Source organism: Neopsephotus bourkii, unplaced genomic scaffold, assembly GCF_033783945.1.
Source record: "Neopsephotus bourkii isolate Nb327-2 ecotype Australia unplaced genomic scaffold, CSIRO-AGI_Nbou_v1 NB_1660, whole genome shotgun sequence".
In the NCBI taxonomy this organism is placed as follows: Eukaryota; Metazoa; Chordata; class Aves; order Psittaciformes; family Psittacidae; genus Neopsephotus; species Neopsephotus bourkii.
Genome location: NW_026902134.1, coordinates 846,985 through 870,000, shown reverse-complemented (window position 1 = coordinate 870,000; position 23,016 = coordinate 846,985). Strand labels below are relative to the sequence as shown.

Genomic DNA, 23,016 nt, shown 5'->3' with positions numbered 1-23,016 from the left:
TCATCCGAGCTCCACCTCCTCTTCCCAACGCTGTTCCCAAATCCCTGTGCTCTCCTGCCTGAGTTCCTTTAGGATCAGCACTCAGAGGCAGGCTTCCAGCACCAGCTCCTTGCCAGAAGGTGCCCGCTTGCTCCTCCTCAATCCCAGCATCAGCGCCCGGCATTCCCATGGGATCCTTACCTGGGGCTTTCTTCCAGCCCTTATTCTGCTGCTTGCTGAGGGTTTCTTTCAGCTGCTTCTGGGTTTTGAAGGTGGTACCTGGGAAACGGGGCAGGATTTGAGGGCAGCAGGGAAATCCCGGGATAACGCTGGGGTTCGGGGATGCAACAGCACAAGAGGGAGGAGGAAGCTGGATCCTATGGACATGGGATGCTGCCCTCAAGGAAGCAGCAAAGGGGGCTCCTCATTTGGGTACCACATTTGGGTACCGCACCAGAGCCGTGCTGCATCCTCCATCACCTTCCCCATCACCCCTCATCCCAACTGGTACCCAGAGAACAGGGCAGGATTTGCAACAGGGAATTCCTGGGATAACGCTGGGGTTTGGGGATGCAACAGCACAAGAGGGAGGAGGAGGTTGGAGCCAATGGACATGGGATGCTGCCCTCAAGGAAGCAGCAAAGGGGGCTCCTCATTTGGGTACCACATTTGGGTACCACACCGGAGCTGTGCTGCATCTTCCATCACCTTCCCCATCACCCCTCATCCCAACTGGTGCCCAAAGGAGAACAGGGCAGGATTTGAGGGCAACAGGGAATTCCCAGGATAACGCTGGGGTTCGGGGATGCAACAGCACAAGAGGGAGGAGGAGGTTGGATCCTATGGACATGGGATGCTGCCCTCAAGGAAGCAGCAAAGGGGGCTCCTCATTTGGGTACCACATTTGGGTACCGCACTGGAGCCGTGCTGCATCCTCCATCACCTTCCCCATCACCCCTCATCCTAACTGGTACCCAAAGGAGAACAGGGCAGGACTTGAGGGCAGCAGGGAAATCCCGGGATAACGCTGGGATTCGGGGATGCAACAGCCCAAGAGGGAGGAGGAGGCTGGATCCTATGGACATGGGATGCTGCCCTCAAGGAAGCAGCAAAGGGGGTTCCTCATTTGGGTACCACATTTGGGCACCACATTTGGGTACCACACCGGAGCCGTGCTGCATCCTCCCCATCACCTTCCCCATCACCCCTCATCCCAACTGGTACCCAAAGGAGAGCCAGGGCAGGAATTGCAGCAGGGAATTCAAGGGATAACACTGGGATTTGGGGATGCAACAGCACAAGAGGGAGGAGGAGGTTGGATCCTATGGACATGGGATGCTGCCCTGAAGGAAGCAGCAAAGGGGGCTCCTCATTTGGGTACCACATTTGGGTACCACATTTGGGTACCACACCGGAGCCGTGCTGCATCCTCCCCATCACCTTCCCCATCACCCCTCATCCCAACTGGTACCCAAAGGAGAGCCAGGGCAGGATTTGCAGCAGGGAATTCAAGGGATAACACTGGGATTTGGGGATGCAACAGCACAAGAGGGAGGAGGAGGTTGGATCCTATGGACATGGGATGCTGCCCTCAAGGAAGCAGCAAAGGGAGCTCCTCATTTGGGTACCACATTTGGGTACCGCACCGGAGCCGTGCTGCATCTTCCCCATCACCCCTCATCCCAACTGGTACCCAAAGGAGAGCCAGGGCAGGATTTGCAGCAGGGAATTCCTGGGATAACGCTGGGGTTTGGGGATGCAACAGCACAAGAGGGAGGAGGAGGTTGGATCCTATGGACATGGGATGCTGCCCTCAAGGAAGCAGCAAAGGGGGCTCCTCATTTGGGTACCACATTTGGGTACCACACTGGAGCCGTGCTGCATCCTCCATCACCTTCCCCATCACCCCTCATCCCAACTGGTACCCAAAGGAGAGCCAGGGCACTGTGGTCATGGCTTGGAGGATGCCTTCTCCTCCCCATCCTGCTTCCTTCTGGCTGGAATAACCCCAGCTCCTAGGGAAGGACTCGGAGCTGCTTTAGGGATGCACACAAGGATCCTGGCCTCCAAAAGCAGAGGGGCAAAGGGGGAGGAACTCACTGAGAGCTTCCTTTAGGGCCAGGATGGTTTCCTCTGGGTACACGTTCCTGTCCTCCCAGATCTTGAAGATCCTCTCGATGGATTTGGACACGGATGGATCCCTGCATAAAAGAGAGCAATGGGGTGGGTTTGCCTCACCCCACACTGGGAAGAGGTCGGGGTTGGAATGCAGGGAGCCTCCAGGGGATGCTCTAAAGGCTTGGAATGGCACCAACACAACAGGGGTCTTTTTGGGGTGAAATGAGGGGGTTTTAGAGCAGAAGGCTCAGCAATAGGATGCTCCCATAGCAAATGGCTGATGCTCCATGGTTTCCCTATGTCCTATCCTTTAAAAGCCAGGATTAAGGAACATTCCAGAGGGAATGGGAGGGCAGGGATGGGACAGGGCTCAGCCCACATCTTCCCATCCCAGGTTATTCCAATCACGGAAGCATGGAACGGGCTGAGGGGCTTCTCCCTCCCATCGCATCCCATCCCATCCCATCCCATCCCCATCCCATCCCCATCCCCATCCCCATCCCCATCCCCATCCCATCCCATCGCATCCCATCCCATCGCATCCCATCCCATCCATCCCATCACATCCCCATCCCATCGCATCCCATCCTATCCCCATCCCCATCCCATCCCATCCATCCCATCCCATCCCCATCCCATCCCATCGCATCCCATCCCATCCCCATCCCCATCCCCATCCATCTCCATCCCATCCCCATCCCCATCCCATCCATCCCATCCCCATCCCATCCCATCGCATCCCATCCCATCCCCATCCCCATCCCCATCCCATCCATCCCATCCCCATCCCCATCCCATCATACCCCATCCCATCGCATCCCACCCCATCCCATCCCACCCTATCCATCCCATCCTGATCCATCCCACCCATCCCCATCCCATCCCATCCATCCCATCCCATCCCCATCCCATCCCCATCCCCATCCCATCCCATCCCCATCCCCATCCCATCCCATCCATCCCATCCCATCCCATCCCATCCATCCAATTCAATCCCATCCCATCCATCCAATCCCATCCCATCCCATCCATCCAATCCAATCCCATCCCATCCATCCAATCCAATCCCATCCCATCCCATCCCATCCATCCCATCCCCATCCCATCCCATCCCATCCCATCCCATCCCCATCCCCATCCCATCCATCCCATCCCATCCCATCCCATCCATCCCATCCCATCCCCATCCCATCCCATCCCCATCCCATCCCATCCCATCCCCATCCCATCCCATCCATCCCATCCCATCCCCATCCCATCCCATCCCATCCATCCCATCCCCATCCCCATCCCATCCCATCCCCATCCCATCCCCATCCCATCCCATCCATCCCATCCCATCCCATCCCCATCCCATCCCATCCCCATCCCATCCCATCGCATCCCATCCCATCCCCATCCCCATCCCATCCCATCCCATCCCATCCATCCCATCCCATCCCCATCCCCATCCCATCCCATCCCCATCCCCATCCCATCCCATCCCATCCCATCCCAGTGTCCCCTCTGGCAGGTTAAAGCCGTTCCCTTTGTCCTGCCCCTCCATCCCAAGCCCTTTCCCAGCTTTCCTGGCACTTCCCAACTGCCTCCAGGGGAAGCCCAGCTTCCAAGCTGGGTCCTACATGGCTTGGAGCCCCCTTCCTCCTAAACAACCCCCCCAACCCCATTCCATGCTGGGATTAACCCCTTTCCATGCTGGGATTAAACCCCCCCCCCAACCCCATTCCATGCTGGAATTACCCCCCCCGAACCCCATTCCATGCTGGAATTAAATTCCCCCCAACCCCATTCCATGCTGGGATTAACCCCCCCAACCCCATTCCATGCTGGGATTACCCCCCCCAACCCCATTCCATGCTGGGATTAACCCCCCCCAACCCCATTCCATGCTGGGATTAACCCCCCCCAACCCCATTCCATGCTGGGATTAACCCCCCCCCTACCCCATTCCATGCTGGGATTAACCCCCCCCCAACCCCACTCCATGCTGGGATTACCCCCCCCAACCCCATTCCATGCTGGGATTAACCCCCCCCCAACCCCATTCCATGCTGGGATTAACCCCCCCCAACCCCATTCCATGCTGGGATTAACCCCCCCCAACCCCATTCCATGCTGGGATTAACCCCCCCCAACCCCATTCCATGCTGGAATTAAACCCCTTTCCATGCTGGAATTACCCCCTCCAACCCCTTTCCATGCTGGAATTACCCCCCCCCAACCCCATTCCATGCTGGGATTAACCCCCCCCAACCCCATTCCATGCTGTTATTAAACCCCTTTCCATGCTGGAATTAACCCCCCCCCCCCAACCCCATTCCATGCTGCAATTAAACCCCATTCCATACTGGAATCATTCTCCCTCCCCATTCCATACTGGAATTAATGTCCCCCAACCCCATTCCACACTGTAACTAAGACACCCCCCCCATTCCATGCTGCAATTATACCCCATTCCACACTGGAATTCCCCTCCGCCCCCCATTCCACACTGCAATGTCACTGCCACCCCCCCCCTTCCCCACCATCCCAGAAGCCCCCATTCCCAGTTTCAGGCGCCCCCTCCCTGGGCCCTCACTTGACCAAGGAGGCGGCCTCGGGGAGCACCTCGGCGAAGGCGTCGCGGAAGACGATGGCGTTCTTGCGCTTGCAGTTCTGGATCACGTCGTTGGCCAGGTAGAAGAGGTTGAGGCGGTGGGGGAAAGCGGCTGGAAGCAATGGGAACACCGGCGCATCACACTGGGAAGCACCCGCGCCTCCACCGGGCTTCCAATGGGACACAAAGAGCGTGGGGGCACCATAGGGATGCAAAGCGCAAGGGGGGAAACAAAGCCAAGTCCCATAGGAAGGGGGTCAGGGGGGGTCCTGATCGCTGCCTGCAATAGGATGGGGTCAGGCTCTGATCCCATGGGATTGACCCCCAAAGGGAGGTTTGGATGGGGGTAAAGGGGGCTCAGGGCTCTCAATGCTATGGGGTGGGCTTGGGAGGTGGGAATGGAGGAGATGCAAGGGGGATGCCAGGGGGGATTCCAGGGTTTTCCACATTCAATCCTTCCAATGTGTATTGCCACTATGTTATATACATATAGCATACATCTTCAATGTATAAGAATGATTTTCCAGGGGGGATTCCAGGATTTTCCATGATGGGTTCCATGATTTTCCATGCTCAATCCTTCCCATGTGTATTACAACTATAGTATAGGTATATATCGTATATATTATATGTATAATAATGATTTTCCATTCGTGATTCCAGGATTTTCCATGGGGGATTCCAGGATTTTCCATACTCCATCCTTCCGATGTGTACTACTATATATACATATATATATTACCATATATATATATATTATATGTATAATAATGATTTTCCATTCATGATTCCATGATTTTCCATGGTGGGTTCCATGATTTTCGATACTCCATCCTTCCGATGTGTATTACTATATATACATATATATACATTACCATATATATATCATATATATTATATGGATAATAATGATTTTCCATTCGTGATTCCATGATTTTCCATGGGGGATTCCAGGATTTTCCATGGTGGGTTCCATGATTTTCCATACTCCATCCTTCCAATGTGTATTACTATATATACATATATATATTACCATATATGTATCATATCTATTATATGGATAATAATGATTTTCCATTCGTGATTCCATAATTTTCCATGACGGGTTCCGTGATTTTCCACCTTCAACACTTCCGATGTGTATTACGACTGTATGACATGGATATTATATAAATTATGTGTGTTATATGTGCCATAATGATTTCCCATGGGTGATTCCATGATGAGTTCCATGATTTTCCACATTCAACCCTTCCAATGTGCATTAAGACTGTATTACATGTATATTATATGTGTATTATATGTGTAAGAATGATTTTCCATTTGTGATTCCAGGATTTTCCAGGGGTGATTCCAGGATTTTCCATGGTGGGTTCCAGAATTTTCCACTCTCAATCCTTCCAATGTGTATTACGACTATACTGTATGTATATATAGTATATATTATATGGGTAATGATGATTTTCTATTCCGGATTCCATGATTCCATGATTTTCCATGGGGGATTCCAGGATTTTCCATGATGGGTTCCACGATTTCTCCACCTTCAATCCTTCAAATATGTATTAAAACTGTATTACATATATATTACATATATGTATTATATATGCCATAATGATTTTCCATGGTTGATTCCACGATTTTCCATGGTTGATTCCACAATTTCCTGTGGGTGATTCCATGATTTCCTATGGGAGATTCCATGGTTTCCCATGGTTGAGTCCATGATTTCCCAAGGGTGATTCCATGATTTCCCATGGGTGAGTCCATGGCTTTCCATAGATGTTTCCATGATTTTTTATGGTTGATTCCATGATTTCCCAAGGGTGATTCCATGATTTTCCACGGGTGATTCCATGATTTCCTATGGGTGATTCCATGGTTTCCCATGGTTGAGTCCATGATTTTCCACAGGTGATTCCACGGTTTCCCATGAATGATTCCATGGTTTCCCACGGGTGATTCCATGATTTCCCATGGTGATTCCACAATTTCCCATGGGTGATTCCATATTTCCCATGGTGATTCCATAATTTCCCAAGGGTGATTCCATGGTTCCCCACTTTCAACCCTTCCAATGTGCATTCACGCATCCAACGAGCGCCCTTCCCACCACGGGATGCTCACCCCCCCATTGGCTCCATAGGGATTTTCCAGCTCCCTTTTTGCCCCAGGGATCCCCCAGCCCTGCCTCCGGCATTCCCATGGGAACAGCTTGGGATGAAGGCACCTTAAAGCCCATCCCCTTCCATAGGGCAGGATGCTCCCAGCCCCATTGAACACTGCAGGGATTCCCAGCCCTCCTCATTCCCAGCCTGTTCCAGCTCCAGTGGAGACGGGATAAGGCCCAAAAGCCGGGAATGGAGACACCAGCACCCGCAGCCATGCACTGAAACCCCCAAAAGCACCAAATCCTCTGCCCAAAGAGCTCCAAATGTTGGGAATTCCGGTGCTAAAAGGTGGGAAAGGAGCCCAAAAGCAAGGAAGAAGGCTTTGCTCCATAGGGATAAATGGGGGGACGGGACCAGGAGCTCCAGGCCAAGAGGATGGGGATGGGTGCATGCAGGAATAAAGGGGGATAAGTGGGGACCAGGTCATGATGGAGCCCTGGGGCCTTTTCCCTTCTTTAAGCCCAACACCAAGCACCATCCCTCCCTAACAGGGAAAGCGGGAATGTTCTCCCTCTATATCCCTACTACAATCCCAATGGATCCCCATCAACCCAACTCCTTCAGGCCCATGCAAACACCCCCTTTAGACACCCCCCCCCACCCCATGTATCCCTATGGGCCCGGTCCCCGAGGGGTCCCGCTCGCACTCACAGCGCCGCAACCACTTCATCCAGTGGCAGACGATGGTGCTGTGGTGCCGCTTGTTCTCCAAGCACCACGAGGACAGGCCCTGGATGGACTCCATGGTGTTGGTGACCGCCTGCAGCTTCCGATCGAGCGAGGCCTCCAAAGCGGCCGCCGCCGCTGCCGACGAAGAGGAGGCGGCGGCCGACGAGGAGGAGGAGGAGGAGGACGACGACGACGAGGCCCGCCCGCCGCCTCCGCCGCCCGCCGCCATCTTCGGGCCCTCCCGGAGCAACGCTCTCCCCCCCCCCCTCCTGCTCGGGGCCTTCCTCAGCGGCAACGGCCCCGCTGGAGGCCTATGGGGCACGGCGGGGCGACCCGGACCTGAAGCTAACGGGTTAAACGGGCTCCACTTACGACCGCAACCGGTTGCAACGAGAACCGAGGGGGCCCCAAGTCCTCGCTTAAGCCCCGGGGAAGGGAACGGGGGGAGGCGGCGGCGGCGGTCACCGGCCGGGCCCCCCCGAGCGCAGCGCCCGCCCCCCCGCCGCCATTTTGTGCCCGGGCTCCCCTCGCACGGGCCGCGGGCGCTCTGCGCATGCGCGGCTCCGCCCCTTGGCGCGCTTACACGCACTCACCCTCCCCCCCCCTTCCCCTTCTCTCCCCGGCGCCAAGATGGCGGCGGCGGCCGGCGTGAGGTGAAGCGAGGAGAGTTCCGCGTTCGGGCTTAAAGCGGAGCCGGAAGTGTAAAATAAAGCGATTTATGAGGGGAAATAAGGAAGAAGGAGGCGGATTCTGCGCTGCCAGAGCCCAACGAGGGGTGCGCACCCCAAAAATCCCCTCAGAAACCCGCACAGCAGCAGGTACCCCCCCCCCCCCGTCCTTTAAATTGAACCCGGAGCGGGGGCTTTGCATTAAAAAATAGGTCTTTAATGGCGGAGGGGGGGGGGGGCTCAATCCGTGCCCTCGAGCACGGACTCGCTGAGGGCCAGGTCCCAGTAGTGCTCGGCCCCGTGCTTCTTGAAGTGCTCCCGGGCCATGTTCTCCGTGGGGCACTGCTTGAACTTCATCTCGCCGAAGCTGCGGTCCTTGGCGGTGCCCTGGGGGGGGGGAGGATGGATCCCATGGGATAAAGGGAGGATCCCGTGGGAAAAGGGTGGATCCCATGGGAAAAGGAGGCTCCAAGGGGGAGGGGCTGTTGGTGATGGGAACAGGGGGAGTCACGTGATGCCCACCGGCTGGGATGGGAGTTTGGGATGGAAGTGGTTTGGGATGGAAGTTATTTGGGATGGGAGTTTGGGATGGGAGTTGTTTGGAATATGAGTTTGGGATGGATGTCATTTGGGATGGATGTTAGTTTGGGATGGATGTTAGTTTGGGATGGGAGTTGTTTGGAACAGGAGTTTGGGATGGAAGAAGTTTGGGATAAATGTTAGTTTGGGATGGAAGTTATTTGGAATAGGAGTTTGGGATGGATGTCACTTGGGATGGATGTTAGTTTGGGATGGATGTTAGTTTGGGATGGATGTTAGTTTGGGATGGATGTTAGTTTGGAATAGGAGTTTGGGATGGAAGAAGTTTGGGATGGGAGTTGTTTGGAATAGGAGTTTGGGATGGACGAAGGTTGGGACGGATGTCATTTGGGATGGAAGTTGTTTGGGATGGAAGTTATTTGGAATATGAGCTTGGGATGGATGTTAGTTTGGAATAGGAGTTTGGGATGGAAGAAGTTTGGGATGGATGTCATCTGGGATGGGATGTTAGTTTGGGATGGGAGTTGTTTGGAATAGGAGTTTGGGATGGATGTCATTTGGGATGGATGTTAGTTTGGGATGGATGTTAGTTTGGGATGGATGTTAGTTTGGGATGAAGTCAGTTTGGGATGGGAGTTTGGGATGGCTGTTGTTTGGGATGGGAGCTGTTTGGGATGGGAGCTGTTTGGGATGGCCACGATCCCCAAGCTCATCCCATTCCAACCCCTCCCCCAGCAGGTGCTTTGCCTCCATTCCCAAGCCTTGGAAGAACGCTCCCCCCTCCACATGGATGGGGCAGATCCCTCGGGATCCCCGACTCACCTCCCACACCAGCGAGCATTTGTTGGTCTTCTTCACAGCCTCCTCATCGGACTCCTCCTCATCTGAAACCCAACCCCAAAAGGAGCCAAAATCCATGAATTTCACCCCAAAAAGAGAGGCATGGGGAAGGGGGGGGGTCGGTCCCCCCCCAAACTCACCCTCGCCCTTGGTGGCTGCCGTTTGCTCATCCCATTTGATCCGATGCAGCATGAGCCGCTTGAACTTCTTCTGTGCTTTGGGGCCTGGAAAAGAAGCTGGGATTAGGAACCAAGGAGGAACCTGGGAGCTCATCCCAATCCCAACCCCTTTCAGGCCCCGGTTTTCCCCCTGGGAACTGCGCCATTCCCAGGCCTCACCTCCTTCCACCACCACCACGTTGACGTCCTTGTGCAGCACCACCACCCCGCTCAGGTAGAGCTGCCCTGCGTTGGCCTCGATCTTGAACTTCTTGGCTGGGTTGCTCAAGTTCCGGACCCTGCATTGGGAAGGGGGTGGGATAAGGCCCAAGGGGTTGGCACGCATCCATTGGGATGAGCTGCATCCCAAGAGCTCCATCCCAGCCCCTTCTCTGTGTGGCTATGGAGGTCAGCTTGGCCAGGAAGGGAAGCGTCAATGCCAGTGTGAACGCTCCACGTTGAAGCCATGGGTTTAGTGCTTGGGTTTCCAAGTGGGATGCGTTGTTCCGGCCCCGCATTCCTTAGGGATGATGGATGGATGGATGATGGATGATGGATGGATGGATGGATGATGGATGGATGATGGATGATGGATGGATGATGGATGGATGGATGGATGGATGGATGGATGGATGATGGATGGATGGATGATGGATGATGGATGGATGGATGATGGATGGATGATGGATGGATGGATGGATGATGGATGGATGGATGGATGATGGATGATGGATGGATGGATGATGGATGATGGATGGATGGATGGATGGATGATGAATGGATGAATGGAGGAGGAGGGGGTCAGCCTCACCTGTACACCGCTATGTGCACCCCCTGTGACACGTCTTCCTTCAGCTTCTTCACCTTCTTGGCTTTCCGCTGCTCGGCCGTCAGCTTCCGGGCGGCGTTGGCCTCCTCGTGCGCTCTGCACACACACACACAGGGATGCAGCAGGCACCAAACATCCCAAAGCATCCCTAATTCCTCCTCCCTGCAAGGCTCAGGGACAGGGATGAGCCTCATGGCTAAAGGGAACCCTCCAGCAACCCCAATGGGGTCAAACCAACCCCATCTTTCCTCCATCACTTCCCAAATGCATCCCTAATTCCTCCTCCTTGGAAGGCTCAGGAATAACAGGGATGAGCCTCATGGAAGGGGGATCCCTCCCTCCAGCAGCCCCAATGGGCTCAAACCAACCCCATCTTTCCTCCATCACTTCCCAAATGCATCCCTAATTCCTCCTTCCTGGAAGGCTCAGGAATAACAGGGATGAGCCTCATGGAAGGGGGATCCCTCCAGCAGCCCCAATGGGCTCAAACCAACCCCATCTTTCCTCCATCGCTTCCCAAATACATCCCTGATTCCTCCTTCCTGGAAGGCTCAGGAATAACAGGGATGAGCCTCATGGCAAGAGGGATCCCTCCCTCCAGCAGCCCCAGTGGGGTCAAACCAACCCCATCTTTCCTCCATCACTTCCCAACTGCATCCCTAATTCCTCCCCCTTGGAAGGCTCAGGAATAACAGGGATGAGCCTCATGGAAGGGGGATCCCTCCCTCCAGCAGCCGCAATGGGGTCAAACCAACCCCATCTTTCCTCCATCACTTCCCAAATGCATCCCTAATTCCTCCTTCCTGGAAGGCTCAGGGACAGGGATGAGCCCCATGGCAAGAGGGATCCCTCCAGCAGCCCCAATGGGCTCAAACCAACCCCATTTTTCCTCCATCACTTCCCAACTGCATCCCAAAAGGAGCCCCCAAAACACCCCAATGTTCCACCTACTTCTGCCTCTTCGCCATCTGAGCTCGGACGTGGGCCTCCACTTTGGTTGGATCCTGCACAGCTTCCGTGCCCAAAACTCGCATCAAGTTGGAGATCCGGACTGCAAAAGGAATGGGAATGGAGATTCCAAAGGATCCCGAGGATTTGGGATGAGGCTTCCATGGCCCCCACGGCCTCACCTTTGGGCTCCGGAGGTGGCATCAGGCCCAGCCTGACCTTCTCCTGCAGCTCCTTCTGGGCCTCCCTGCGGGTCTGGCGCCGCAGCTTCTTCTGCTCCTTCTTGGTTAAATAAACCCCTAAGGTGACGGGGGTGTCGCTGTCCACTGCGGGAGCAAGGGATGGAGAATGGGAATCCCCAAAGGGAAACCGGGAATACCGAGCGCCACGATGCTGCAGGGGGTTGGAGCACACAGGGAATGGGGGGAAAGAGAGGGGGGGTCTGGTTTGCTTTGCTGGGATTGAAACAGGGCCAGGAGCAGAGGGATGTGGAGCTGTTGGAGCAGCTCCCATAGGAGCCAGGCTGGGTCCTTGAGGAGGGCCTAAAGGGGCTGCAGGAAACCTGGAGAGGGGCTTGGGATGGAGGGGACAGGATATGGGGAATGGCTTTGGAGATGGGATGTTGGGAAGCTCTTCCCTATGAGGGTGCTGAGGCGGTGTCGATCAGGACTGGGGGTACCTGGGGGGTTGAGCTGGGCCGGGTGTTCCACGAGGTTCGTGATCCCAAAGTACTCGTCCCTCTTGGAAGACGTTCCTCCTTTTCTAGATGGGAAAGGGCTGGGGGTGAGCAGTGTTCCCACAGCCTCCCATTCCCATGTTCCCATAGGAAACACCAGCAATGGGCAGGGAATACAGCTCCGGGCACAACCCCATCCATCCCTGGCAGTGCTTAGGGTTGGACACAGGGGCTTGGAGCTGGAGGAGCTTTAAGCTCCTCCCCACCCAAACCATCCCAGGATTCTGGGAATTCTACTCCAAAACCCATTAAGTTTCCCCAGCAGGCACCTGGGAAAGCACCAACCCCATCCAGATCCACATCACCCCATGGACACTGATCCCAACCTCTGGAATGAGCCACTCACAGGTCGAGGCCGTTGGGGATGATGTAGGAATCCCACCACTCGATCTCCGGGATCTCCCCTTCCTTCAGCTCCTTCTTGGGGGTGATGAGAGCCAGCTTGGTGGATGTGTGGATCCCGGTTTTCCTGGCAGCTTGGGAGATCTCCGCCTGCAGCTTCTCCAGTTGGGCCTGAGCGCATGGGAACGGGCACAAAGCTCATTCCCAACGCACATCCCTCATCCACAGCCCCTCTCCTGGACCCCTCTGGACACTGGAGCTGCTCCAAGGTATCCCCATTAAGAGCCTTCCCCTTCCCCTTTGCTCCCCCCCCATTCCCAGTACCTTGGTTCTCAACCTTTGGGCTATTTTCTCAAATTTGCCTTTTTCATGGAATTTAAAGGTTCGTTTCTGCCGCTGCGCCGGGGTGATGGAGACGCGGGGGTCGAAGTACGTGTTGGACTCCAGGTCCTCGGAAGGCTTCTCCTTCAGCTGCTGCTTGAACTGCTCCCGTTTCACGGCCCGGATGTTGGCCTTCAGCGTGGGCATGCGATGCGTCAGCTCGATCTCCTTGCCGCTGGCGTCCACCGTGCGGCCCTGCTCGTCCAGGATCAACGGGGTGGGCTTGCTCTGATCCTTCAGCTCCACTTTCCTGCCGCCAACAGAAGGGAGAGTGCCTTAAAACGTTGGAATGGGCGGGGATTGCCAATGTGGAAGCGTTCCCGGGCCTTCAGTGGCCATGGAGATACTGGGAATGCTCGGACTGGATGAGCTGCAGGCTCTGAACCCCATTGGAAGCACCCAAATTCCCAAGGCAATGCTGGAGTTGCCATCCATGGAAGCGTTCCTGGGCCTTCAGTGGCCATGGAAGTGTTGGGAATGTTCGGACTGGATGAGCTGCAAGCTCTGAAGCCCATTGGAAGCACCCAAATTCCCAAGGCAATGCTGGAGTCACCATCCATGGAAGCATTCCTGGGCCCTCTGTGGCCATGGAAGCACTGGGAATGCTTGGACTGGATGAGCTGCAGGCTCTGAAGCCCATTGGAAGCACCCAGATTCCCAAGGTAATGCTTGAGTTGCCATCCATGGCAGCGTTCCTGGGCCTTCAGTGGCCATGGAGATACTGGGAATGCTTGGACTGGATGAGCTGCAGGCTCTGAACCCCATTGGAAACACCCAAATTCCCAAGGCAATGCTGGTGTCACCATCCATGGAAGCATTCCCAGGCCTTCAGTGGCCATGGAAGTACTGGGAATGCTTGGACTGGATGAGCTGCAGGCTCTGAACCCCACTGGAAGCACCCAAATTCCCAAGGCAATGGTGGAGTTGCCATCCATGGAAGCATTCCCGTGTTCTCTATGGCCATGGAAGTGTTAGGAATGCTTGGACTGGATGAGCAGAAAGCTCTGAACCCCATTGGAAACACCCAAATTCCCAAGGCAATGCTGGTGTCACCATCCATGGAAGTGTTCCTGTGCCCTCGGTGGCCATGGAAGTGCTGGGAATGCTTGGGCTGGATGAGCTGCAAGCTCTGAACCCCATTGGAAGCACCCAAATTCCCAAGGCAATGCTTGAGTTGCCATCCATGGAAGCGTTCCTGTGCCCTCTATGGCCATGGAAATGTTGGGAATGCTTGGACTGGATGAGCAGAAAGCTCTGAGCCCCATTGGAAGCACCCGAATTCCCAAGGCAATACTGGAGTCACCATCCATGGAAGCATTCCTGGGCCCTTGGTGACCATGGAAGTGTTGGGAATGCTTGGACTGGATGAGCAGAAAGCTCTGAACCCCATTGGAAGCACCCAAATTCCCAAGGCAATGCTGGAGTCACCATCCATGGAAGCATTCCTGTGCCTTCAGTGGCCATGGAAGTACTGGGAATGCTTGGACTGGATGAGCTGCAGGCTCTGAACCCCATTGGAAGCACCCAAATTCCCAAGGCAATGCTGGAGTCACCATCCATGGAAGCGTTCCCAGGCCTTCAGTGGCCATGGAAGCGCTGGGAATGCTTGGACTGGATGAGCTGCAGGCTCTGAACCACATTGGAAGCACCCAAATTCCCAACCCCACCCATGAGATCTCCTGGAGGGCACCAGAAAGGCCTCAAATCCCATATTGTGACTATTGGGAATGTCCCTCAAGGATGGAGCTAAACCCATTTCCCTTGCTTCCTATGGAACTCCTTCCTATTAAAGCCATTGCCAGGGATCCAATCCCACTCGTTACCCCTCTCCCAGCATTCCAGAGCGGGATGGAGCCGCCACCATGGGGGTTACTTAGAATCATAGAATAGTTTGGGTTGGAAAGGACCGTTTACGATCATCAAGTTCCAATCCTTCCCATAAGCAGGGAACCCTCACACTAAACCAGGGCACCCAAGGCCTCGTCCAACCTGGCCTTGAACACCACCAGGGATGGAGCATTCCCTGGGCACCCATTCCAGTGCCTCAGCACCCTCACAGTGAGGAACTTCTCCCTTAGATCCAATCTAAACTTCTCCTAAGTTTTAACCCATCACCCCTTGTCCTGTCACTGCAGTCCCTAATGAAGAGTCCATCCCCAGCATCCCTATAGGCCCCCTTCAGACACTGGAAGCTGCTCTGAGGTCTCCACGCAGCCTGGCCTGAACAGCCCCAACTCTCTCATCCTATCCCCATACAGGAGCTGCTCCAGCCCCTGAGCATCCTCATGGCCCTGTTCCAACAGTTCCATGTCCTTTTGATGCTGAGGACCCCAGAACTGCACCCAATGCTCCAGGGGAGGTCTCACCAGAGCAGAGTAAAGGGTCAGGATCACCTCCATGGCCCTGCTGCTCCCGCTCCTTTGCCTGCAGCGCAGGATCCGGTACTTACGGCGGCGCGATGCCCATGGCGTGCAGGTTGGCCAAGCCCACCATGTTGGCATTCCCGATGAGCCCTGGTTTCAGAGCCAACTGCGCCTGGATCCGGGCCTGGAGCTCGGCGGCTTTCCTGGCCTTCTCGATGGCATCGTTCATGAAGGTGGCCGCCTGCGAGGGCTGGATGGTGTTGCCGATGGGCAGCCGTTCCGATTGGGATGAAGAGGAGAGTTTGGGCTGCAAACAGAGAGAGGGGGAGAGCTTGCAGTGGGTGCTGTGGGTGCTATGGGTGCTATAGGAGGCGCCTGCGGTACCTGTGGGGTCGGGGGGCTGATGAAGCTGAGCTGCTTCTTCCTCTCCTCGATCTGCCGCGTGGCTGCCTCCATCATCTGCTTGATCTGGGGGGAGAGAAGCAGGGCCTGAGCCTTCCTCATCTAGCACCATGGTCCCCATAGCAACCGCAGCCTGGTGGGGGGGGTAGGACCACATCCACCAACCCCAAAACAGCCCCCAGGAGCCATGAAGAACCCCCCCACCCCAAACCCCTTCCCATCACTGTGACCCCAATGGGGCAGCCGAGCCTTGAGGCTGCTCCCGGTTGGGATTCCAAGCGGATGGAGCCACACTGGGATGAAGGACGGCGGCTCAGGCTCACCTGCAGCTTGGTCAGCATTCCCGGGCTCTCCGATGGGGGGCCTGGGATGACTTCCGGTTCGTCCTCCACCTCCTCGAAGCGAGGGATGCGCCGCTTCTTCACCCCGGAGGATTCCTTGGATACCTCCGAGTCGTCCCCAAACACATCCTGATGGGACAGGAGGCAAAGGGGGAAGCTGGGGTTAACACCGAGGGGGTTTCTCCTCCTGGCCACGTGAGGAAGCAGCACTTGATGGGCTTGGAACTGCCAGGGAAGCGCTCACGGGTATCCCCATGCCAAGCGGCAATGATGATCCATGGAAAAGCAGGAAGGAGACCTCATAGGGATGAATGGGTCTGGATCAAAGCCACCCCCTCTGCTGCTCAGAGGGGGGTTCTGCCCTCAGAGATGCAAGATCTCGCTCAGCACCCCATAGCCGAGCCGATGGGAATAAAGCGGTTTCCCTATTGGAATGCCAGCCTTGGGTTGGCTTGGAAAAGACCTCAAAGCTCATCTTTGGACACCTTCCATTGGAGCAAGCTCCAGGATCCAACCTGGCCTTGAGCACTGCCAGGGATGGGGCATCCAAACCTTCCTCCTTCCACCCATTCCAGTGCCTCAGCACCCTCACAGCTCAGATCCCATCTCCTCCAGCAGGATGAAGCCATTCCCCTTGGCCTCCATCCCTGCATCCAAAGCCCCTTCTCCAGGCTCCCTATGGAGCTCCTCCATCCCCATCAGCGCCTTCAGTGCCAGCATCCTCCCTCTCCCACCGGCAGCTGCATCCCCAGCCCCGGAAGCAGCTCAGCACCCCTCAGCATCCCCCCCTTTCCGAAGGGCTCCATAGGGGCAATGGGGAGCTGAAGGCCTGCGTTGGGAGCCTGCAGCCACGGTGTCGGGTGGGAAGAGGACATCCACAGCGGTCGCCAGCAGCCGCGCTTCCCTTCTTCACTACAAGGCCACTTCCTCAGGCACTTCCTGGGGGCAAACCTATGGGGTCAAGAGAGAGGACTCGCCCATAGTATAAAGGGGGGGGAGCGTGGCTTTTCCTTCCTGCTCCTTCCCAAGCCAGCAGCCACCCCACGGGCACGAGCCCGGCAGGATGGATCCGTCACAGGCAAAGGGGTTCCGAGATCTCGGGGTGCAAAGCACAAAAGGGAGCTCTTAAAACCCTGCCCTGGTGTTGCTGGGCCGAGGGTCCAGCCCTAAGAGAGCATCTCCAGGGGGTGCCATGGATGCAGGGCTCACGGGAAGACCGGGAATTGCGGAGAGGAAGAGGATTGGAGCCAAGAGATGAGGATGGATCCGTTCGGGAAGCTGAGGACACCAAGAGCTCTTTGGGGGTTCATTCTGCACCCCCGGCCCTATGGCGTGGCCATAGGGAATGGGAGAGGAAGCAGAGCCCCAAGGAAGGGGGGAAGCGGAGCTCAAGGTGTGAAGGAAGGGATCCAGGCTGGGGGTGGTGATGGGAGCTCCCCATTCCCACTGGGAGTTGGGAACTGGTGCCCGGCCCTGGGTGAAGAGGGAGGAAAACCAAGTCCTGATTGGGAACGCCCGAGGAGATCCGGATCCGGGCTGGGATTATCCCGGCGCGCTGAGGTTGACGCGGACAGGAAACGCCCTGGGAGAGAGGGGGTAGCAGCTTCCCCTTGGGAATGTGGGGTGGGAGCAGGGGAGAGCGGCCCCTGTTCGCCTCCCAGAGGTTCAATTCCAGAAGATGGGAAGCGAAGGCTTCCAAAGAGAGGAAAGGGAAAGCGGTTGGGATGCGCGAGACTTCCCCCCTCCATGGCAAGTGAGGGGGGGGATTGCTCCTAAATCCCTGCTGGAACCAGGATCAGAGAATCCCAGTCTGGATGGGTGCGAAGAGACCTTAAAGCTCAGGGGCAGGGACCCCCTCCATTGGAGCCCCATAGGAATGGGAATTGGAGCCAGGAATGAGGCATCCAAACCTTCTCCCTTCAGCCCATCCCAGCTCCTCAGTGCCCTCCCAGGGAGGAGCTTCTGCCTCAGAGCTCATCCCAGTCCCCTCTCCATTGATTCCTGATGGAAAACCGGGAATGAAACCGCTCCAGGATGCGCCACCGGGGAGCCCTGTTGGGAAGAGCCATTGGGGAGAGCGCTGGGAGCATCGCATCCCAGGAAAACCCTGTGCTGCCAACGCAGAGGTGATGAGGAGGAAAGGCAAGGCTGAGCCAAGTGAAAACTAGGATAGAAGCGAAGGAAAAGCATGGGAATGGGAAGGCTCCCATGTTCCTCATGGAAAACCAGCGTCTTTTCTCTTGACCTTGAAGCATTCCCAGCTGTACCCCTTGGGAAGAGGAGAGCGTGGCAGGGAAGCAGCGCTGCCTCCAGGCCCCCGATCCATAGGGAAAGCACCCATCAGCAAAGGCATCAAGAGGGAATAATCACCTTCAGCTCCCGCTTGCGAGTCCGGTCGCTGTTGGCCTTGGAATGCCGGGAGCTCCGCCCTTCTTCCACGGCTTCAAAGAGCTTGTCCACAAAGCGCAGCGTGGACTCGTCCAGGAAGGGCTTGAGGTGGTCTGGAAAAGAGGAGGAACTGGGTAAGGAAAGGGTGGGAATGATCCCAATTCCTCCCCCATCCGGGATATGGGAATGCCGCTGCCAGGAGCTTCCAACCGCGCCCAAATGCGCTCCAAAATAGGCAAAATCCTCCTTTTGGGACCCAAACTCTCGGCTCCATCCTGCTTTGCTCCACGCATCCCAAGGCGGAAGGACCCCGCTGTGCCCCCAGTCCCGTACCCGCTGCCTTCTTCTTGTCCATGCCCTTGCCCACGCAGTTGAGGGCGGCCGTGACCACGGTGGGCTCCGAGAAGCCCAGCACTCGCTTCACCGTCTTCTCGATCCAGGGCTTGAGCTCGTCCAGCTCCCGCTTGGACAGCGCCATGGCGGCCGGCGCCCCCCGGGCCTGATCCTGCACAGAGAAGGGCCCGATCCCGTCAAGCAGGGATGGTTTAATGACACCACCACCATTCCCCCCCCACACACGGTCTGATCCCATTGGGAAATGGGATGGAATCCATTCAGGAGCACGGCCAGGGATGGGGCAGCCGCAGCTTCCCTATGGAGCAGTGGGGAACGGAGCGGCCCCGCCACGGCCTCCCCGCAGCCGCGGCCTGCTCCCAGTGCCCTCCTACCGCCCCCGTTCTATTCCTGCTCCCGGCCCCATTCCCATTACCTCTCCCAGGCCCATTCCCGCTCCCGCTCACATTTCCGGCCCCATTCCCGGTTCCATTCCCATTCCCGGTCCCATTCGCGTTCCTGGTCCCATTGCCTTTCCCGGTCCCGTTCCCGGCCGTGTTCCCGGTCCGACTCCTATTCCCGGCCCCATTCCCGTTCCCGCCCCATTCCCGGTCTCAGCCCCGTTCCTTTTCCCTAACCCATTCCCGTTCCTATTCCCTGCCCCTTTCCCAGTCCCGCTCTTATTCCCGGCCCCATTCCCGGTCCCAGCCCTATTCCCATTCCCTTTCCCGGCCCCATTCCCGGCTCCGCTCCTGTTCCCGTTCCCTTTCCCGGCCCCATTCCCGTTCCCGGTCTCTCACCGGGTGCGGCCGGGGCCCGCTCGGCGGCCCTTGACGGCGACGGCACGTCGCGGCGGAACCGGAAATGACGGCGCGGCGCCTGCGCGCGGCGAAGGATGACGGGAAGGCGGGTGGGACTTTGGGCGGAAGAAGAAGGACAGTGCGTCCCCGAGGGGGTGGGTGTGTCTAGTGCGGTGATTGGTGGAAGAGACGTAGGCGTAGCCTGATTGGCTGACCAAAACCCCTCCGATAGGCGTTGCCTTCGCTTCACCCCGCCCACCCGCAACGATTGCCAGCGCTCCCACCCAATCGCAGCTCCCGGCGGGGATGACGACAACCGGAAGCGCCGTAAGGGAAGCAGGAGCCTTTATTGCGGCCGCCATTAGCAGCCGAGCCACGGGTCCTGCCGGTTGCTCCGCGCCAGGAAGCCGATCTTGCGGGCCATCTCGGCGTTGTACACCCGCCGGCTCGCCTCGTAGGCCTCCCGCTGCCGCCGCCGGCACGGCTTCTCGTAGTAGCGCCCGCGCCGCACGGTCTCCACCAGCCCGTCCTGCGTCAGGATCCTGCGGGCCGCAGGGGAGGCCTTAACGGCAGCGGAGCCCAAAACGGGGAGAAAAGGAAGGGGGAATGGGGAGGTTCCGGTGCTCGGCCTCGTTCCCCGCAGGCCCTCACCTATTGAGCGCGCTGTAGGCAGCCTCCACGTTGCCGTTCTGCACCATGACGGTGCGGCCCCAGAACCGGAGGTGATTCGCCATGGGGGGCGCGGGGCTGGAGCGGTGGGGGTGGGGATGAACCGAAGCCCCTCCCCTCTCCGTGACCCACACACAGACACCACCCCCACACCCCCCGGTCTCCCCCTTTCAACCGGCGGGACCCGGCCCCCGGTGCCGCCGTTGTTTTCGCCCCACTCACCGCGACCGACCGGGAACCGGACGTGACGTCGCGAGCAGCGCTGGGCGGGGCTTATGACGCAGGGGACGTGGCTTGGGACAAAGGGGCGGGGCTTGTCCCGTGGGGAAAGGTCAGCGCTTAGGGGGCAGGTCACGGGGTCAGAGGTCACCATTTAGGGCTCGGGGGGAGGGGGGCTGGACCTCCCCCCTCCCCACCTTGCTTCCGGTGGGGGGAGGGGACAATGGGGTGGGGGAGGGGCAGTGGGGTTACCCCACCCCCACAAGCACCACATGGGGGGGGTCCTGCCCCTACCCCCCGCTCCCGGATCACAAAACCCTCATTAAAGAAGAAAATACCCCAAAAAAAGGCCAAAAATGGTGAATGGGAGGGAGGGGGGAGGGGAGGGGTGGGGGTCACGCATCCGGGGTCGTGCTGCGGGGGGAGGGGCGGAGGCGGTGGCGGCGGGGGGGGGAGGGACCCGGTTTGGGGGTCACGTGAGGGAACCAGACCCGGAGCATCCCCTCCACCTGCAGCAGCGTCGCCAGGTACCGGGCGCTGTGGGGGAAGGAAAGGCACCAGTGAGGGGGGGAGGCGCCCCCTAGCGGGCGGGAGGGCCCCGGCCCTATAGGGGGGCTGTGGGGAGGGGGACAGCGCTCACCCCATGTGGGGCTTCTGCAGGACCCCGATGATGCGGTGGAGCCGGTCCATGGCCAGGCTCTGCTGGAAGGTGCTGAGGCCTGGGGGGTGCAAAGGGAATTAAGGGGGAGCGGAAGCGGAAAAATGGGAGGAAATAGGGCAAAAAGGAGGGAAAAGGGGAAAAAAAAGGAAAGAAAAAGGGAAAAAAAGGGAGGAAATACAGAGGAAAAAAGGGAGAAATGGGAAAAAGGGAGGGAAAATAAGCAGAAAGGGAGAAAAGTGGGGACAAAGGGGGGGAAAGAGGAAGAAAAGAAGGAAATAAGGAAAAAAGGGAGGAAAAGGGGAAGAAAAAGGAACAAAGGGGGAAAAGTGAGGAAAAAGGGAAGAAACAGGGGAAAAGGGGGGAAAAGAGGAAGAAAGGGAAGGAAAAGTGGGGAAATAGGGAGGAAAAAAGGGAGAAATGGGAGAAAAGGGAAAAGAAGCAGAAAAGGGGGGAAAGTTGGGAAAGGGAGGAAAAGGGGAGAAAGGGGGAGGGAAAATGGGAAAAAAGTGAAAATGAGAAAAAAGGGGGGGAAAGGAGGGAAAAGAGGCAGAAAGGGGGGAAAGTGGGGGAAAAGGGGGGAAGGGAGGAAAAAGTGAGGGAAAACGGGAAAAAAGGGGGGAAAATGGGGAAAAAGCAGGGAAAAGAAGCAGAAAGGGGGGAAAGTGGGGGAAAAGGAGGAAGGGAGGAAAAAGTGAGGAAAAATGGGAAAAAAAGTGAGGAAAATGGGAAAAATGGAGGGAAATGCAGCAGACAGGTTGGTAAGGGGGGAAAGGAGGGAAAAGGGAAGGGAAAATGGGAAAAAAAGGGAGAAAATTGGGAAAAAAGGCAGGAAAAAAGGGAGGAAAAGAGGAAGAAACAAAAAAGGGAGGAAATAGGCAGGCAAAAGGAGGAAAATGGGGAAAAAGGGTGGAAAAAGGTGGGAAAAGAAGCAGAAAGGTAGGAAAGTGGGGGGAAAGGGAAGAAAAGGGGAGGGAAAATGGGAAAAAAGAGGAAAATGGGGAAAAAGTGAGGAAAAAGGGGGGGAGGGGAAGAAAAAGGGTGGGAAAAGGAGGAAAAGTGGGGGGCAAAGGGGGGGGAAGGGGAAGGAGAGGGGGGGGAGGGGCACCCACCTCTGTGGAACCGCCCCCGCTGGAGCCCCTCGAGCAGCTCCTGCAGGGGCCGGATGAAGCCCCCGAGCTCCTGGCACTGGGGGGGGGGGGGGAGCAGAGGCAGAGCTGGGACCACAGCATCCGATGGGGGGGGAGGGGGGGATCCCTCTGCCCCCCCCCCCCCCCCTCCTCCCCTCCCCCCCTTTGGTTTTCACCCCAAACCCTCACTTTTTGGGCAAAGACGCGATCGGCATCGCTGGGGGGGAGGGGTCGCGGCTTCCCCCCTCCCTCCCCTTTCCGGGCCCGCTTCGCAGTGCACGGGGATGGGGGGGACCCGGGGGGACCTCGTTTCGGGGCCCCTCCCCCCCCTCCTCGGCGCTTGGAGCCGTGCTCAGGGGTGGGGGGGGTGGGGACGGGGCCCCCCCCTTCGGCTTCGCTGTCGGAGGTGGGGGAGCCGCAGGAGCAAGCGCGGGGGAGGGGATCCATTGCGGGGGGGGGAGGGGTTCAGCTCCGTCGGGAAAAGGCTGCGGGGGGGGGGAGGGAAAAAAGAGGGGAAAAAGGGGGAATTTGGGTCAAAATGGGAAGGGGCAGAGAAAGGAGCCCCCCCCCCCATAAAGACGGGACCCCCATAACCCCCCCGCCCGCATTGCACCCCCCAATGGGATCCCTGCATCCCGGTACCGGTATCCCTATCCCGGTAGCGCTATCCCAGTACCGGTAGCGCTATCCCGGTACCCGTATCCCGGTACAAGTGTCCTTATCCCGGTGCCGGCATCC

At 57.3% G+C, this 23,016-nt stretch overlaps 3 protein-coding genes across 4 annotated transcripts in view; all 3 read right to left on the bottom strand.

The window, feature by feature from the left end:
* Positions 1–7,762, bottom strand: part of LOC133223972 (regulation of nuclear pre-mRNA domain-containing protein 2-like) — a 16,369-nt gene extending 8,607 nt beyond the window's left edge. The window contains exons 1-4 of the mRNA XM_061375148.1: positions 7,516–7,762; positions 4,676–4,805; positions 2,080–2,180; positions 181–258 (exon numbers count right to left, since the gene is read on the bottom strand). Of these exons, the coding sequence (XP_061231132.1) occupies positions 181–258; positions 2,080–2,180; positions 4,676–4,805; positions 7,516–7,762 (556 nt within the window). The remainder of the gene's footprint in view (positions 1–180; positions 259–2,079; positions 2,181–4,675; positions 4,806–7,515) is intronic.
* Positions 7,763–8,396: 634 nt separating this feature from the next.
* On the bottom strand, positions 8,397–18,972 carry LOC133223969 (U4/U6 small nuclear ribonucleoprotein Prp3-like). The gene is made up of 15 exons (XM_061375144.1): positions 18,803–18,972; positions 18,452–18,582; positions 16,064–16,210; positions 15,723–15,806; positions 15,425–15,645; positions 12,919–13,225; positions 12,599–12,765; positions 12,196–12,278; positions 11,699–11,842; positions 11,520–11,619; positions 10,551–10,664; positions 9,920–10,038; positions 9,722–9,805; positions 9,564–9,625; positions 8,397–8,588 (listed from the first exon to the last, which is right to left on the bottom strand). Exons 1-15 carry the CDS (start codon positions 18,945–18,947, stop codon positions 8,442–8,444), a joined length of 2,055 nt encoding a protein of 684 aa, XP_061231128.1. The 5' UTR covers positions 18,948–18,972; the 3' UTR covers positions 8,397–8,441.
* Positions 18,973–19,933: 961 nt separating this feature from the next.
* On the bottom strand, positions 19,934–22,593 carry MRPS21 (mitochondrial ribosomal protein S21). 2 transcript variants are annotated; one of them, XM_061375154.1, is made up of 4 exons: positions 22,468–22,593; positions 22,261–22,336; positions 20,254–20,349; positions 19,934–20,144 (listed from the first exon to the last, which is right to left on the bottom strand). In XM_061375154.1, coding segments are annotated over exons 1-4 (354 nt in total). In that variant the 5' UTR covers positions 22,469–22,593; the 3' UTR covers positions 19,934–19,963. The 2 variants fall into 2 exon arrangements, with proteins under 2 accessions (XP_061231138.1, XP_061231137.1); XM_061375153.1 differs by lacking the exons at positions 22,261–22,336; positions 22,468–22,593 and having other exon boundaries at positions 20,254–20,363.
* Positions 22,594–23,016: the final 423 nt, after the last annotated feature.

What these genes read in the sequence shown, in the direction of transcription:
- LOC133223969 (XM_061375144.1), bottom strand. Translation starts at nt 18,947, where the DNA reads ATGGCGCTGTCCAAGCGGGAGCTGGACGAGCTCAAGCCCTGGATCGAG. An exon ending in GGACAAGAAGAAGGCAGCGG is followed by an intron (nt 18,583 to 18,802) that starts GTACGGGACTGG and finishes CCTCTTTTCCAG; the next exon opens with ACCACCTCAAGCCCTTCCTG. An exon ending in GGCCCAGCTCAACCCCCCAG is followed by an intron (nt 11,843 to 12,195) that starts GTACCCCCAGTC and finishes TTGCTCCCGCAG; the next exon opens with TGGACAGCGACACCCCCGTC.
- MRPS21 (XM_061375154.1), bottom strand. An exon ending in GCGGGGGCGGTTCCACAGAG is followed by an intron (nt 20,350 to 22,260) that starts GTGGGTGCCCCT and finishes CCACCGCTCCAG; the next exon opens with CCCCGCGCCCCCCATGGCGA. An exon ending in GCCTACAGCGCGCTCAATAG is followed by an intron (nt 20,145 to 20,253) that starts GTGAGGGCCTGC and finishes TGCGGCCCGCAG; the next exon opens with GATCCTGACGCAGGACGGGC.